This window comes from Olea europaea, unplaced genomic scaffold (genome assembly GCF_002742605.1).
Source record: "Olea europaea var. sylvestris unplaced genomic scaffold, O_europaea_v1 scaffold602, whole genome shotgun sequence".
NCBI lineage: Eukaryota > Viridiplantae > Streptophyta > Magnoliopsida > Lamiales > Oleaceae > Olea > Olea europaea.
Genome location: NW_019264368.1, coordinates 286,551 through 303,692, shown reverse-complemented (window position 1 = coordinate 303,692; position 17,142 = coordinate 286,551). Strand labels below are relative to the sequence as shown.

The window sequence follows — 17,142 nt, the reverse complement described above, 5'->3', positions numbered from 1 at the left end:
ATCATTATCTTCCTATGCAGGCAATTGCTCTATCCCTGAAAGATTCAGCAGGGTTTTTGGATGTGCCAACCAGCGTGCCTTCTCTAAGTCCTGGAGCACATGCAGTTGATAAAATAAGTAGTCATAAAGAAAGAAATTCCAATAGTCAAGACGATGTTGAAAAGAGAAAGAGGAAAAAAATGGTTTGTGTTGCCCAGGATTTGTGGTTTTATTTAACATTCTCTTCCTTGCTCATACATTTTTTTTTTATCCACTCAGGGGAAGCCGATAAATAGCCGAGTGCAAATGACTCTAGATGAAATGGTTATACACTTCTTTCACTTTGATGGTAATGACTAATGAGAAGTTTACTTATGTGATTTTTGCATGTTCCTAAATATATTATACTTCTAATTAAGCGCAAGAATAGATTGGGTGAATAGAAATTACATGATATGGAAACCTGTACCAGCTTATCACCTGTTGTGGTGTCATTGTTGATTTTCCATTGCCCTACCTAAGTTCAATTTGCTCGTCAAATGCAACTTAGGAAGATGGCTTCTCAGTTCTCAGCTAAGAATAATTAGTGTTAGAGGTTTACATCCATGTATCCAACAAGGAGATTTTTCTTCTTCACAATTAGCAAATAGCATAAAAGTGATAAATAATTTTACCTTGACATTCCTTACAGCCTTTCCAAAAAGTTGTGTATGATTGGTCCTCAGTAGTATTGCAAATTTGATAATAGACTTGTTAAAATACCTACATATGATCACAAGGTTATTTTAATTTGTTATATTGTGATGTCTGATCATTGATGAGTTCAAATATTGTATTGCAGAAGTAGGCAAAGGGAACATAACTCTCAGAGATATACAGAGAGTAGCTACAGCACATGATTTCACGTGGTCAGAGAAGGAGATTTCGGACATGATATACTGCTTTGATAGTGATGGAGATGGGAAGGCTAGTACAACTGACCCATTTATACTTTTTATGCCTCGTTGTATGTTTGAATTATGAAGTAAAAAATTAGGGTCTAAAGATTACCTCCGAATGATGTTGTGTCAGCTAATAAATTCGCGTATAATGTTTTTGCTGCTCATTAGAATATTGACCTAAGAAATCGACATGAGATTGTGATATAACAAGTGATTGAAATACTCAAAACATTTTGGTAAATGGTTGAAAATTGGAAAACTGTTTGCAGAGCCGAGCACTTTGATAGTTTGACAGTAAATGTAGTGCTGTCCTTTGTAATTTTGTTGTCATTTTTCTGTACACTACTATCTTTTTGTATGAATATGCCGAAGGAGTTAGTGTGACCTTGTATAGGAAGTCATGACTTTTTGTCGATATATCAATGCAAAGAGTTCCTCTGAGTGTTCGTACAAGATGCTCAAAGCTTTAGGAATGGGATGGATTTGCTGCATCAGACCATCCAAAATCTCAACACGACTTCTCAATTGATGAGAATATTATATTTTTGTCCACTTATGCTTTAGCATGAACAATTTGCATTCTGGCTAATTTGTCTGACTTTTTAGTTCTACATACACGAGTTACCTATTTCTCCAAACTCTAGACTCATTTATCGTTTATAATCATTTGCTAGAATTTCCGTTTTTGGAGTATAAGATTCTGTCCGTGTTTGTTCACAATAATTTTAAGTCATTTAGATGGTTCCCATGTCTCATAATATTCGTTAGATAATGAGCATTTTTCGTTTTTATTTATATCTTTAGTTTGTTCTTAACATGTAAATGGATTTTCAGCTAAACCTTGATGATTTCCGAAAGATTGTTGGTCGATGCAACATGATAAAAGATTCGGACAATGGTGCAAGGCGTGAGGCATGACAAGACAACGTGATATATTCCTGGTATGATATCTAGCAGCTGATGTTACAATACGTCGTATTGAGCTTCTAATGGTCATTGCTAAGCCCATAAAAGATACATAAGAGAAAGAAATGGAAAAATGGGATGGAAATCGACGGTTAAAATAAGATCCAGATTCTTTTATTAGATGAACTTATAAACTTCTTCTAGTTTGAATAGATACTCTTTTAAATCTAAATGCTTTCAATATTTTCTTACCTCTTTCCTGATCCTGGCCTGCTTCTATTCAAGCTATGCATTTTCTGTTTTTGATCACATAAATAGGAATATGTTTTCTTCATACGCTGAATAGTACATTGACCACGATTTTATCTGCTTTTCTTCTTTGTTTGTAACTGTAAAGTTTATCATTCCAAACGAGTCCTTACTCTGTTGTCTTGAGTGACGCCTTCATACTTTTGTCTCATTGGCTGACAGGTTATATATTTTGGGCACATGCTGTCTTACTCATCTCCCAGTTGCCACGTTACAAGACCCTCCAAAGCAATCAAGCTGCAAGCCTTGTGACTTAAATCTTGAAGCCAAGGATCGTGAAGAATTCTATACCAATTGGCTTGTTGTATAACTCTTCATTTGGTCTGGATTAACCTGTCAGTTTGAGCTTATTTCTCCTGTGTTAATGTCTTTCCCCTAAAAACTTGTAGCAAATAAAATAGTATTTATTGTTGATGATGACCCAACGGAAACCTAGGTCTCGTAATTCTTTAGAATAATGCTATTTAATACCATTGGTGCTTAAAAACCATTCTACAAGGCAAGGAAGCCCACCTAGTTTTGTCCAATAAATTATAATGTATTTATAATTTGTTAAAGAAGTTTAAGTGGATTCTATTGAGCTAGCCTCGCAACTTTGGAGCTTCTCGATCAAGGTGAAATGAAGCTAGCTTTTCAATAAGAAATATGGCAAAGAAAACAAACTTCCACAAGATAATAGTATATCTTTGTAAGTTACAGAGAGAAGCAAGTTAAAAGCAATTAGTCACACAATGAATGCTTTTAGAGCCTCACAAAGCCCCATTAAAAACCTAGTTCTTAAAAGGTTTAAAAAAAGAAGAAACTAAAATAGAACACACAGCTCTTCCCAATCAGTCATGCATATGTCCTCGACGTCCTACACTTTTTTAACAGCTGGAGCAAGAAATATAGCAGAAATGCAGATCAAGATCCATTGATCATGTTTTCTTCAACAGATATCCCAACAGCATGCCAACCAAGCCAACAATAATAACGTATAAAAATGGGATACCACCTCGGTTTCTGCTACTTCCCCGCCTCAAGATCTCCTGCATAATATAAGCTCATGAATAGTTGAATGATTAAGTTCTGTCATAATGTCACACCAGCATTTTTTAGGATTCCAATAAAGAATATGGAGAAAGTTATTCTTCGATGGCATCAACCCACGTTCCATTATGGAAAGTTGGGGATTCAGCCATCTAATGCAGTATTTGGGCGACTGACGGAGCTTGGTGATGAGAGAACCACCCTCAACCCACCACACCCTGCCCCATGCGAAGTAAGGACAAAGAAGAATAGGTGAGATCAAATAACGAATGAATACATGACGGAGGTAGAAAGTGCAAACTTTGTTTACAACCATTACATCTGTACAATTATCTCACTTGAAATGACTAACACAAGGTAGGCCAACTCCTCTACTTAAAGCTAAATTACCATTTTCAGAAATTTAGAAGTTATATTAATTTTTCAATTTCAGCCTTCTGAGCTAAATTAATATGCCATGAAACATTGCCACCCTTGAGTGCAAGCCATGCGTTGCTTTAACAGCCCTCTTGGATGGAAACATCTAAAGGGACAAACTCGCCACAAAAATTGAGGGCCGGGGCCACATTGGCCAAGAAACTATAGGAACCCTAAATACACATTTACAAATAGCTTACAGGTTCTAGGGCAATTTTACCTTTTCTAAATGTCATTGTGGATACAATAGAAGGTGATCACAAAATAGGCTTACCAGTTCTTGTTGAAGCTTGTTATTTTGCTGAATAACTGAATTTTTCTCTTCGGTCAGCTTAGACACGAGAGCCTTAACCTGCATTTGAAAAACAAATTGCTTATCATATGGCAGCGACCTCCACATATAAAATAATCTTTTCTACGGATGAGCTCCAGGACTCATCAAAAATACGGGTAGAATGACTAATCATACCCGGGGTTAAAAACTCAAAAAGTACACGAAGACCCATTAAATTTAACAGAAACCAGAAACGAACAAATTAAAGGACACAAACATTGTTTTAGATACATCTGCAAGGCATCTCAATTTATGCAGACAACCTGAAAATGTTTATACTGAATTTTCGCATATCATAATAATTTAGAAAAATTCATCTCCTGTTCAGTTCACTATTAATGAGATTTTCATCAAGAATAAAGAAAGAATGATACAAGAGTTTTAGCATGCGAGGCATCGTATAGAACAAAACCAGCTAGTCAAAGGAGTTTTAAAGCTAAACTACGATGACATCAAGTTTCTATTACTGACCTCCTTCGGAAATAGAACATGAATCAGGAAAACAGAGAAAAAACAAAAATAGAACGAAAGCCAAAGTGAGCATTCAAAAAGCCTAGAAGCAGCAGCAGAAATATCAAACCACCACCAACATTAAAGGTGCAAAGCATTTGCTACACCCCCATTTTATTAATTTAAAGAAGCTACTAATAGTGTTGCAAAATATAATGGAGGAACAACCACGCCAATGATAAGCTAAGCCTGCTCCAAGTGAACTTGCACAAAATACCTCCTATATCATTAACAACTAAACGATCCCTAGTTAACCCATTTCAAGACACTAAAATCTCAGGTGTATATTCCGCAACTGTTAAAATAAAACATTTTCCCCTCATTCAATTGAATGTTTCCTTGCACATGCAAAATGATACTTCCATCAAACCATGGTACGACGGTTGATAGGAATAATTCCTCGCATATTGATTTTTATAGGAATATATGCAAAGTGGGGTTTATGAACTACTTCATCAGAGTATGTTTGTTTGGCAAAGCTATTCTTTTATAATAGTGGGGTCAACATCATTCTTATCCACACATTTTGGAGGACCCACGACTTTTACCCACTTACTGATCACGTATTACGTAGGATTGTAGCTTCTACACACTACCAAACAAGCACATATGAATAGATCCAGTACTAGAGAAAAGAACATCTAAACCAATTGGACCAAAATCAAAGCAACAATTTGCTTTCTTATCAGCTTGGTCCCACGTATTGCAGAGCAAAATCCATATGCCCAACTTATAAGCCAGACAAGTTGGGAATTTCAAGCTTATTGACTTACAAGCCGTGTTCATGGGTTTTGATCACAAAATATGTGCGACCCTGGCTCATTAGAAAGCAACTTTGCTAAAAATGCTCATATAACCATCTAAGAGTAAACAAAAAAAGAAATCTAAGCCAAATAGTTGCAAATTGGCCACCAATAGATGAAGCCGGGGCAATAGAATATAAGATAAAGCATGCTATCAACTATCGAAAGCTTCATAGGTTCTAAGAAAGTAGGATATAACCTCTGTTGTGTTCTCCTTAGGCTCAACATATGCTCTTGAGAACTGCAACAAAAATTTAAAGAAAAAAAGTATTTTCATATTACCCTTGATTTATATATTGTATTGGAGTGCAAAAAGAACACAACTTTTGCAGTGAAATATCACGTCACCCCAAAACTCACAGTTTTATGTTCAGAAGTTTGATTTATTGTCCCATTGTCCGATACTGAAGCCCTGGGTGAGGAGCCTTCCTCTGATCCCTCTCGCACTGGTGAAGGTGGCCGTGGGGGTGGAACATAGACAACTCTCAACTTGCTTTCTTCAACACGATTCCCGGATTCTCTGTTGAACTGAAATCCAAATAGCATGTGTGAACCTTACCTCTTTTACTTGATAAAAACCAAATAGCACGTGTAAACCTTACCATTTTTTACTTGATATTTTAAAACTCAATTATTCTATTCTATAGTAAATGCTAAATAACTAGTATAAGTACTATGTAATTACCATTTCAGGAGTAATGTCCTTAGTTGTCGTTCCTGGGCTAACAACTGCAGTCTGGAGGAGGAATTTATCCCTGCATTGCATGTCTTCTGGAGACTCCTTTTGTGCTTGCATTGTGACTGGACAAATATAGTAATTTAAAAATCAGCCATCAATACTATGCACACCAAGCCTACACAAATCGATTAAATCACATGCATTCCTTTTTCCTTTTCCAAAATAATTATAACTCAGCAAAAATGAAAATTAGTCAAGCATATAATCCCAGAAAAGTATGCCAAAGAGATGAAGGGGGAGAGATAGAGAAAGAAAAGATAAGACCTATGACATCACAAGTAGAGTGAGGCAACACCACCCCAGTATTCGGCCGCACACAATACTTCTTCGGATTCGTGGTCTTCACCTGATAATTCAAAAACATAATTATCAAAAATCAGATTTTGATATCTCCTAGGGTACAAGCAAACAATGCCCACGTGTTGGTTCGAATTCATGTATAAGTGTGTGTGTTTTTAATGAATAAAGTTATTACCTTGAATGCGACATAACTATCCGTTCTGTTGGTTAGTTGCATGGAACATGAAATCTGCTTCTTCAATTCAACTTTTCCAAAACACAGAACAAACAAGTTTAATAAAAAACGCCAAAATCAGGGAAAGAAAACTAAAAGGCGGATCTAGGAAACAAAAACAAATTAAACCCCCCAAAAATGATTTTTCTAGAAGTTCGCATCAACAAAAGTCTAAAACAAAAATACACAGCTGTTCCGGAGAGAGGGACAGAGAGTTACATGGAAATTGAAGTTCTAGGGGTTCGATGCGGAGAAGCTCGCCGTTGCTCATTTCTTACCGGGATCGCGTAATTATTTGCCGGAAAAATTGATTGTAAGAAAGTTTCCGGCAAAAATTGAGCGGTTTTCCGGTGCGGCGATAGATTTAACAATGGTTTCACGCCAAAAGGGTAAGATATTTTGAGATCTGACGGTTCCAACTAATTGAAATTTTTGGTTTGTAGAGAGAGACGAGAGAGAAAGGTAGTGAAGATAAATAAAGTAGAAACTCGAAAGTGCAGAAGCTCTCAGCGTCTTCGATTTGGTTTGGGTCGATTTCGATTTTAATTCGAAATCAAAATTAAATTAGTGAATTTGGATGAATTTCAATGGAAACTAATCCACTTTTAACTCTTAAATTGAATCAAACTCGATTTGATTAGTCAGTTTGAACTTTTAATTCAAATTGAATTTATTTTTTTAAAAAGTGGAAACTACACCAAATCAGAATTTTCAAGATTCAACTTCAAAAATCAAATTTAAAGTTTTTATATACAAAAATCAGATTATATTATTAAAAATATTAGTCCTTGTTTTATAGGAATTTTGATAATTAATTTTTTGACCATTAGAGATAAAATAAGCCCTAATTGTAAGAAAATAATTTAAAAATAACAGTTAAAATAGTGAAATAATGGTCAAAAAATTTATTATAATTGACTTTTAAATTGTATCAAACAAGCTTATAATATTACAAAAATTAATTTTTTTTTTACATATACACCCAACTATGATCTACTCTTCCAAACCTTAATTATTTCCCAATTTATTATTTCTCTCTCAGGCACCCATCCATTCTCTCCTCCTCCCATTTCTCTCTACCCTCTTTCTCCAAGAATTGCCCACAGTCAACAGTCGTTGTTGCCGCCGGGCCAACCGGAATACATCTCCCATTGATTTGAAATCTCATAGCATCTATTTTTCCACTCTCTATACCAACGCCCCTTCCATACCATGTTCCTCTCCCATCTCTCTCTACCCTCTCTCTCCGAAAATTGCATCGTCGTGTCGTTGTTGCGTCGCCACCATGCCTACCGCAATGTGTCACCCTTCACAAATCGACGTGGTAAAGATGATCTTTTTTTTAATTTTTTTTTTGGTTGTTGGATGGGTGTTGGTGGTTTTTTGGAGTTGTTGGGTGAGGCGGCGACGGCGATGGGGCGACGACGAAGCAATGGAGTGGGATGAATAGTGTTTGTAATAAATTATTTGAGTATTGTAACTAATAAATTGGTTTATTTGTGACCAAAAAGAATGGGTTTCTGTCAGGAGGTGGTGGTGGCATTATTGGTGACAGTGGTGAGATGGTGGTCGCAAGTATTGGTGGTGGTTACAAATTATTTGGTTAACTATGACCGTTAAATCGGTTAATTTATGATCAATACACAATATGTGACCAATGAAAACGATAAATTGTAACCAATAAATAATGTGTTACTTAAAAAATTGTTAACTTGTAACCGATAATTTGGTGATTTGTGACTATACAATAAGTTCGATAAATAAATTGTGACTTATAAATTTTTGATTTATGATCGATGAACAAATTGTAACCTATAAATTTTTTGAATTGTGATTGTAAAATAATTTGTGACATATAAAGATTATGATTTATGATCGAAAAATAATATGTGACTAACTAAATTCTTAATTTGTGACCAAATTGGATATATATGTGACCTTAATATATTTAATTAATTAAATATATAATTAATTAATTAAATCATGAATAAAATTTAATAAATATCTGATTTTTGAATTTGAAACCTTCGTTCTTAGTTTTGAAATGGATGATACTTAACCTTTTAGTTATGAATTTTCCTCTCAATTTTTTTTTCGAATATTGGGCCCATTTATATTATAAAAACTAAAATAACTAAATAATTTTATATTATAAGAACTATTAACTAACAAATAAAATTAGATTAATAAAGAAAGATACTAATATAAACATAATGAACTTGTGAAAGGAAATTTTTAGTATTATTACTTACCGATAACATCATTGATGGAGGGAATCGAGATATAGTTATGAGATTAGAGTTTATATTTATATTTTTCTTAAATTAAAAAAAATGGTTCGATTAACTAACAATTTGAGATTTCAAATCATAACTGAACGGACCTACTATATTTTTATTTAAAAGAAAATCAAACCAAACAATTATCTGTGTCAAACCGACCCAAATTGACCCAAGTTGATTTGATTTGATTGGTTTAATCGATTTTTTTACCCAAGCAAGTCCAAAATATCACTATTGGGAAAATTTCAATGGAAGTCACCCAGCTTTATATATATAAGATTGATGCAATTCATTATTAATTGTGATGAACACGCGTCTATGTGATAATTTTTTATTAACTCATAATGTTGAGATGCACTATTTATTGGACAATGTAACAGTGATTACATTGTCACAACTAACATAGTTTAGGTGGCAACCCTTGTTTTAAAGGAGAAAAAAGATAGGGTCTAAACACCGAGTGAGAAGAAGGCTCCTACATATGGAAAATGTGCGAAAAAAGCGACCAATCCTACTTTGAATGCCTTTAAGGTGTACATGTGCGCCAAACTGTACAATTAATGCGAGCTTAAGCATAGAAGGTATATTGGACTTGTAAAATTTGAGGTTCGACCTTATTACATCTTACACCTTTTAAAACCTTGCAGATGACAGTAAATCATAAATTTTTTAAATGTAAGAATTTGAGGCACATTAATTGGACTTATTCCTACATTCAACACCCTGAGTAATATCACATGTTAAATACAAGAATTAAGTTACTTGTATATTTCATTTGTATATCGCGATTCACATTCCATGATGAGTAAAAATCGAGGTCACCGATTGTTTAAGTTGATGTTAAAATCAAGAACTTTACTATATGTACATCAATGATTACATTTCACCGATCAATTACATAATGCCACTTTGTATATTATGTAACCAAGGCATGTAACATTTGATATGCAAGTAGAATAACCCTTGAACCAATGACAAAATTGTGTGCCACATCACAAAATATCAACCATGATGTCAATCAGAATGTAAGTCTAACAAAAGTGTAAATTCAAACGTGCTAGATACTTTCCTCAATAATCTCTTATATAAAATGCAGAAGTATAAGCAAAAGCCAAACTGACCCTTAATATTGGACTCACTCAGTTACATAAATAGTTGAACTGAAGTCGAACCAGTGATAAACTACATATTAAAATATAAATAATTTTTTTTAGACGAACAAACTATTCCATGAGTGAATCGGCGAGTTTGTGGGTTGTCTTAAAATGTTTTCACTTTTTTTTTTTTTTTGACCTTTTACGTATAATCACGCTAGTTTTCGAATTGGTCATTAGTTTTCCCTGATTTTACAGAGTGGTTAAAATAAAACAAGTTAATAATGATAGAATGTGAAATAATAATAATAATAAATTGAACTTGGACGATTTGCAGTTGCGTGAAAATCTAATCCTATATTTGGCTCATGTTTATAAATATTCAAGTGATTTTAGATTCATACATTTTAATGAATGTACAATTATTATTCTTGCATTCGTAATTTATTTTATTTATTTATAATTTAAACTATTTATAAATACTTCCAAATATATTTTCCAATCTCAGTGGCATGGGTTTGTCATGCCATTTTTGCTCAAATGGGAGAAAACAGTAGGAAACGTGAAAGAGAGAGAGAGTATTGATTTATCTACACTTTCTACTAGGGATAAACACGAGTTGGTTGGAGCGATTTATGATAAATTTTCAAATCAAACAATATAATGTGGTTTAAAATTTTTCCAAACCAAAACAAGCTATTTCAATTTCTAAACCAAACCACCTTTTCAGTTTTGGTTCGATTTAAAATCACGTAAAATCATAAATATTAGCCTAAAATTTCACGTAAAAATTATTAGTATCGTTACAAATATTACAAACAAAAGTTCTACACTTATGATCATTACAATATAAACAACTTGATAGAAACAGTTTAGTTTTAACCTCTTAGTCGATACTAATTAGCGCAACATCTCCGATTGTAACACATAATTCATTCTATGCATAAATATAAGAATATATCGAATGTATTTATTAATTATAAGTAAAAAATATATAAAGCAATTAATAAAAGAAAATGAATACAAAGATCAATTATGATATTACTTTCTATAATTTTTTCTGAATCATCCAATACTTTTATCTCATTTAAATATATAAATCACTATACATTCTTTGTTAGAATGCAACCAGTTTTTTTTTTCTTTTCTTTTCTTTTTTCTTCAAATCACTGCATCAACAATCTTTGAATCAATAAACTCAAAGAATCAAGAATCCAACAACTAGTAGAGAATACTTACTCGGAAACAATCATGAATACTTGAATAGCTAGCATATCTTTACCAATTTGGAAGACAATTTGTACTTATTTACATTCAATTTTAATCAAAATAATATGTCAAAAGTTTAATTGGACAAATCTTCAAAACGGCCATTCAAGCAATCCAATCATTCTAACAATTAATAGTAAAATCTAGTAACTAAGAGTGTGTTTGATTACATTTATTTTCTATGGAAAATATAAGTTTTCCATCCAAATTTTCACTTGGAGTGTTTGATTGCTATTTTTTTCCTTGGAAAACATTTTCTAACTTTTGAAAATATGTCTAATTTTCCTTGTTTTTAAGGAAAATATTTTCCTTGGGTAGAGGTGATTTTTATTTTTCACAAAAGATGGAAAATATTTTCTTTTCTAGGTAATATTTTCCATGTCAATCAAACACACTCTAAGTTAAAAAAAAATAATAATAAATTGAGTTACCTGACTAGAAATTGAGACACAGATAAAAAAAAAAAAAAATATTTCTGAACTAAAAATTTAAGGAAGTCTGACACAAGTTAGAATAAAACAACACATATACCAATAAAATATAACAAATAATTACTGAAAAATAAGAAAAATGGATTGACCCGGAATTCTTGAAAATTGTTAGTAGAAAGAAAATAAATGGTGTGAATATGAATTAAATTCTAATATGGAGGTATCTTTTAATGGTATATGTTGATCTTTACTTGGCTTAGAAAAATTTAAATTAATTTATTTTCAGATTTTCCTTAAACGGTTTGCAAACGTTGAAATCTAACCAAAACCATTTGAAAGCGATTTTTTAAGATTTAAAATCAAAACGTCGACGGTTCCTCATGAACCCAAACCAACGATTTCAAAAAAATGGATTTCAATTGATTTTAAATTTTAACGATTTCGTTGTTCAGCCCTACTTTTTACCAAGAAAATGGTTCAGACATTTCAATATGTATGGGTCAATAGCAAATAAAGGAGTATTCTCAACTCTCTCTGCTATTTTTTTTTTTTGATATCCAAGTATCCCAATTTACACCAAACTAAATCCTGGATCTCCAAGATCCATGCCCCTAGAACCTTGGAGGGGGTAAATCGCGGGTTATGCCTCAACTGGATCACAGATTCCCCCCATTGACTGTACACTTCTGCGCACAAGAGACCCTCCTCCACGGTGATTGCTCCATACCAAATATTTGGCCGCAAGTTTCCACCAGGAATCGAACTCTCCACCCTACCGCTGGAAGCAAGTCAATGTTGATTGATCCACCAGTTGAGTTGTGCCTCGAGAGTGCTCTCTCTGCTATTTTTAAATCAACTTTGGATGGTTAAAGTTGAGTTTATTATATTACCCTTTAAAAAAAGCACTCATAAAATCGGAGCGTTTTTATTTTTCACTTGCATGGGATTCACATTATTAATTTTCTCCAATCGGTAGTACTTGAGTGAAATATTGATAATAAATAAATTAAAAAAGAGAAAATTTTTATTTTTCAAATATCATTTGGGGAATGTTTCCCTTCTCAATCTCATTTTTTATAACTATTCTTGCAACCCTACTATATGAACAGGTTTAGGGGCTGTCTGGTAGAAATTCTCTCAAAATTATTATCGAAAATCCTACCGTTGTAAAGGTCTGCTGCACAGACTTCAGTCGCAATAATTGACAACAAGTACCGGCAGCCATCATCTCATTATTTCAATTGTCAAAAATGCACTCATTTAATAATATTTAATGCATTTATTGAGGGGCACTCTCGTCTTTTCGTCAAATAATTTAATTGAATGGTACGAAGGCAGTCAAAAAATGCTGCTACAGTGGGGTCCCTTTTCCTGTATAACGTTCGGAATTATAATGAAAATTTTGGGATAATCTCTACCAGACAGTCCCTTAGTGACATAATTTAAAAGGGGAGACACGTGTCATTTTTTCATTAGACAGTTGGAAAAAACAGCCGCACAGGTGCTGCCACCTGTCATCAAAAAACCCTTTTTTCCTCCCTTTTGAGTAGCTTTATTCATTATTTATAGATAGAGGAATATGTTAAAGGGCGTTGAAAAATGCAGTCCACTCATTTGGTAATTCGACAAAATATGCAGTCCATTTTGATGTGTTAGTAGGAAAAAGAATTGTAACATATCTAATTGACATATCGAAGAATCAGTTTGGAGGCTAGAATAGAAATTTGATGCTACAAACTCTTACGATATTCTTGAATTAAATTTATCTCATATGAAATTTATTAAATTAAACAGATTGACGAGACTGCGTTATATCTTGATAAGCGATTTTCGGAACTCAATTTTACAATATTGTTCATGAATGGTGGAGACAAATACAAGTTTAAGGAAATTATCACTACAACCCACTTGAAATACATTTTAATTTCTTGACGTGAAGCCTGATTAGTCATCTCTACCTTAACTACTGATTATTTTTAATTTCCGAGTAAGAATGTGTCAAATTAGAGGGGAAGCTAGCAAGCCTAAATTTAACTCTGAAGTAATTCCATTCTTTTTTATTGGTTTGATGGTCGACTAGAGCTTTCCAGATAGATGGGAATTATCAAATGAAAATGAGAAAAAATGCAATAAAAAGTTGATAATTATTGGTGTCATTTCACTTTAATCTTTATATTAAAGCAAATCATAATATTTTGCAACAAGGGATATGGAAGACATTGAAAGAAATTAATATTATATTCGTAAGGTAGAACTTAGAAGAGGACATGTTGTCATCTTTTTGAATTTTTATTTTCTTCTCATTATTATTTTTTTGCCATCATGTTGTACACAACTTACTGTTAGGATTGTTTGGTACTGATTCTTAAAATCAATTTTTTAACCGTTAAAGAAAAAAGTAGGTCCTACAAGTTAGTGAAGAAGTCAAAAAATGACGATTGACCATGTTAAATAACCGTAAAAAAAATTGATTTTTTGGCTTGAAAAATCAGAACCAAATGGGGGCTTAGTGTCAGTTTATTGAATACGTGTTATGTTTAGTGAATTTTTGCTTGCTCTAAATCTTGATGTCTACTTTTAGAATTCTTGGATGTGTCATTATCATCTTGTTATGATAGAATCCTGGATAAGTGCTTTCAGTTTCAGTTCAATAGTTTTACTTGGGTATTCCTAGAAAAATACAGGGTGCTTGAACAGTACTGCTAAGTCTCAAATGTTCTTGCTATTTTTTTTTAATCGGTAAATAAATTATATTGATTAAGTTTGGTGAAAAGTCCCATATCTAAATGACACACTAACAGCTTCTTTAGTGTCATGGAACATTTACTTGTAACACTTCAAACCAATGGGATTCTTGTTTTGACCACTGTTATATATTTATGGTGTAAATATAAAATGTGAAAGAAAAAATCAAATTAGATAAAGTGCCAAAGTAGTGGAAAATGTGACATTTATGTAGGACGTCAGGAGTTCGAGTCACTCCCCACGCAGATGTTAAAATGTCTTGATTGGGGCCTTGGGCTTCCTTGACTAAAATAAATATTTTTTTCTTTATTATTTAATAGGTAAAACTAGCCAGTATTTTCTGACTGTTTGTTTTTGTAACAACCCACTAATAGCCATTAAAACACCCACTACTCAGTCATTAAAATTCTGGATTAACATGGTGAAGATTGTTACTACCATCTTGCCTATATAAACCCATATTTCGTTTTGGAAAAAATACACACAAAAAGACAACAGAAAAATCATCTTGCATCAACCCTCCTTTTTATATTCTGAATTTCTTATATTCGGATTTTTACATTTATTCTGGAGTACAATTGAGAGTTCTAGAAAAACCATTCGTGATTGCTGCACAAGTGGATTGTTGTATCCTGGGAGTGATTATCCACGGAGGTCGTAGCAATTATTGACGGGCAATTTCACTTTAGGATATCGTGCTGTTACGAGACTCGATTGGACGATAAGTTTTATATTTTTGCATTATATTATTCAGATCACTACTGCAACTAATTAATTTTTTCCAACAATCTAAAGTGAAATTATCTTTATAATTAGTTGCCATGTCTGCCATAGATATATTTGTTCCTAAATATTCTGAAAAGCCTGAGTTGTTTGATGGAAAGAATTTTAAGAGATGGCAAATGAAACTTCGATTTTATTTGACAACACTTAAAGTCGTTGATGCTATTGAATCAGATAAACCTGGTTTTGCAATTGCTGATAATCCTACTGATAAGGAAACTGAGGATTTAGTTAATTGGGAACATAAGGATTATATGTGTTAGAATTATATTCTGAATTGTTTGACTTTAGATCTGTATGATGTTTACTACTCGTGTAAATCTGCAAAAGAGTTATGGAATTCATTAGAAAAGAAATATGCTACAAAAGATGTTGGAACCAAGAAATTTGTTGTGGGAAAGTTTTTAGACTTTAAAATGAATGATGTTAGAACTGTGGTTAGTCAAGTTGAAGAATTGCAGATTATAATTCACGAAATTATTGCTGAAGGATATAAAATCTGTGAGGGCTTTCAAGTGACAGTTATAATTGAAAAATTGCCACCTTCTTGGAAAGAGTATAAAAATAGTTTGAAGCATAAGAGAAAAGAAATGTCCTTAGAGGATCTGATTATCAGGATTAGAATCGAGGAGGACAATAGAATGACAGAACGTAAGGAAAGACCAGACTTTAATACCAAGGCTAATCTTATTGAAGGAAGTTCTGGGACTAAGAAACCAATTGAAAATTTTACAAGGGGTCAGAATTTTAAAGGCAGAAACAAGGGAAAACAATTTATAGGAAAGAACAATCGGTCTAAACCCCAGTTTAAAAATAAAATTGTTGGTGACTGTTTTGTTTGTGGTAAACCAGGTCACCTTACAAAGGATTGCAGAAATAGGAAAGGAAAAGCTGTGAAGCATCAGGCACATGTGGTAGAGGATGGGAATTTCTCTACTATGGTGACAGAAGTGAATCTAGTAAGCAACATGACAGACTGGTGGGTAAATTCTGGAGCTACCAAGCATATTTGCTACACGAGAGGTGCATTGTCTTCATTCACTCCCGCTAGTGATGGAGAATGTTTGTTCATGGGCAATGCTTTCTCCTCCAAAATCGAGGGGAAAGGAACTGTGACACTTAGATTTACTTCTGGAAATATCCTTAATTTGAAGGATGTCCTTTATGTACCTGATATTAGGAAAAATCTAGTATCTGGATCTATCTTAGTAAAAAAAGGTTTTAAGATTGTATTTGAAAGTGTTCAAGTTGTACTGTCTAAGGGTGGTTCCTTTGTTGGGAAAGGGTATACAGATGAGAGTCTGTTTAAACTCAATGTCTCTGTGATTAACAATAAAGTATCTAGCTCTTCCGTTTACTTGTTGGATTCTTATGATTTGTGGCATGCTAGACTTGGACACGTTAATAAAACTTCTATTAAAAAATTTATGACTTTGGGAAACATTCCTAAAATCGATAATTGTCCAAATTCAAAATGTGAAACGTGTGTTGAATCTAAATATTCTAGAAAACCATTTCCTCGTGTTGATAGGACTACTTCGGTCTTAAGTTTGATACATTCTGATTTATGTGACTTAAAAGGATATGTTACTCATGGTGAAAATAAATATTTCTTAACTTTCATTGATAATTATTCTCGATATTGTTATATTTATCTACTTAAGAGTAAGGATGAAAGCTATTTAAAATGTATTTCCTATAAAACTGAAGTAAAAAATCAACTAGACAAAACTATTAAAGTTTTAAGATCTGATAGGGGAGGAGAATATACAGGAGATTTTGATAAATTTTGTGTTGAGAATGGTATTATTCATGAGACTACTCCACCTTATTCTCCCCAATCTAATGGTGTAGCTGAAAGGAAAAATTGAACCCTTAAGGATATGGTCATATCAATGCTAAGCTCTTCTGGATTACCTTTTAACATGTGGGGGGGAAGCACTTCTTACTGCATGTTATATTCTTAACAGAATTTCTAGTAAGAAAAATAATAAGTCACCTTATGAAATGTGGAAGGGCAGAACACCTTCATATAAATATCTTAAAGTGTGGGGATG

At 33.1% G+C, this 17,142-nt stretch overlaps 2 protein-coding genes across 2 annotated transcripts in view; one reads left to right on the top strand and one right to left on the bottom strand.

The window, feature by feature from the left end:
* The window catches only part of LOC111389621, a 5,430-nt gene extending 2,822 nt beyond the window's left edge, over nucleotides 1-2,608 (top strand). The window contains exons 6-10 of the mRNA XM_023014547.1: nucleotides 3-182; nucleotides 259-328; nucleotides 821-945; nucleotides 1,755-1,861; nucleotides 2,298-2,608. Coding sequence (XP_022870315.1) covers nucleotides 3-182; nucleotides 259-328; nucleotides 821-945; nucleotides 1,755-1,838 — 459 coding nt within the window. The 3' untranslated portion in view covers nucleotides 1,839-1,861; nucleotides 2,298-2,608. The remainder of the gene's footprint in view (nucleotides 1-2; nucleotides 183-258; nucleotides 329-820; nucleotides 946-1,754; nucleotides 1,862-2,297) is intronic.
* Nucleotides 2,609-2,765: 157 nt separating this feature from the next.
* On the bottom strand, nucleotides 2,766-7,111 carry LOC111389625 (vesicle-associated protein 1-1-like). Its single transcript, XM_023014553.1, has 8 exons — nucleotides 6,701-7,111; nucleotides 6,443-6,513; nucleotides 6,232-6,313; nucleotides 5,914-6,029; nucleotides 5,589-5,756; nucleotides 5,428-5,469; nucleotides 3,856-3,933; nucleotides 2,766-3,163 (listed from the first exon to the last, which is right to left on the bottom strand). The coding sequence occupies exons 1-8, from the start codon at nucleotides 6,750-6,752 to the stop codon at nucleotides 3,053-3,055; spliced, it is 720 nt and encodes a 239-aa protein (XP_022870321.1). The 5' UTR covers nucleotides 6,753-7,111; the 3' UTR covers nucleotides 2,766-3,052.
* Between the last annotated feature and the right edge of the window lie 10,031 nt (nucleotides 7,112-17,142).

Excerpts from the sequence above, each read along its gene's own strand:
- LOC111389625 (XM_023014553.1), bottom strand. The coding sequence starts at position 6,752 with ATGAGCAACGGCGAGCTTCTCCGCATCGAACCCCTAGAACTTCAATTT. Across the intron at positions 6,314-6,442 it reads ATAGTTATGTCGCATTCAAG|GTGAAGACCACGAATCCGAA; the intron begins GTAATAACTTTA and ends TTGAATTATCAG. Across the intron at positions 3,164-3,855 it reads ACAAGCTTCAACAAGAACTG|GAGATCTTGAGGCGGGGAAG; the intron begins GTAAGCCTATTT and ends TATATTATGCAG.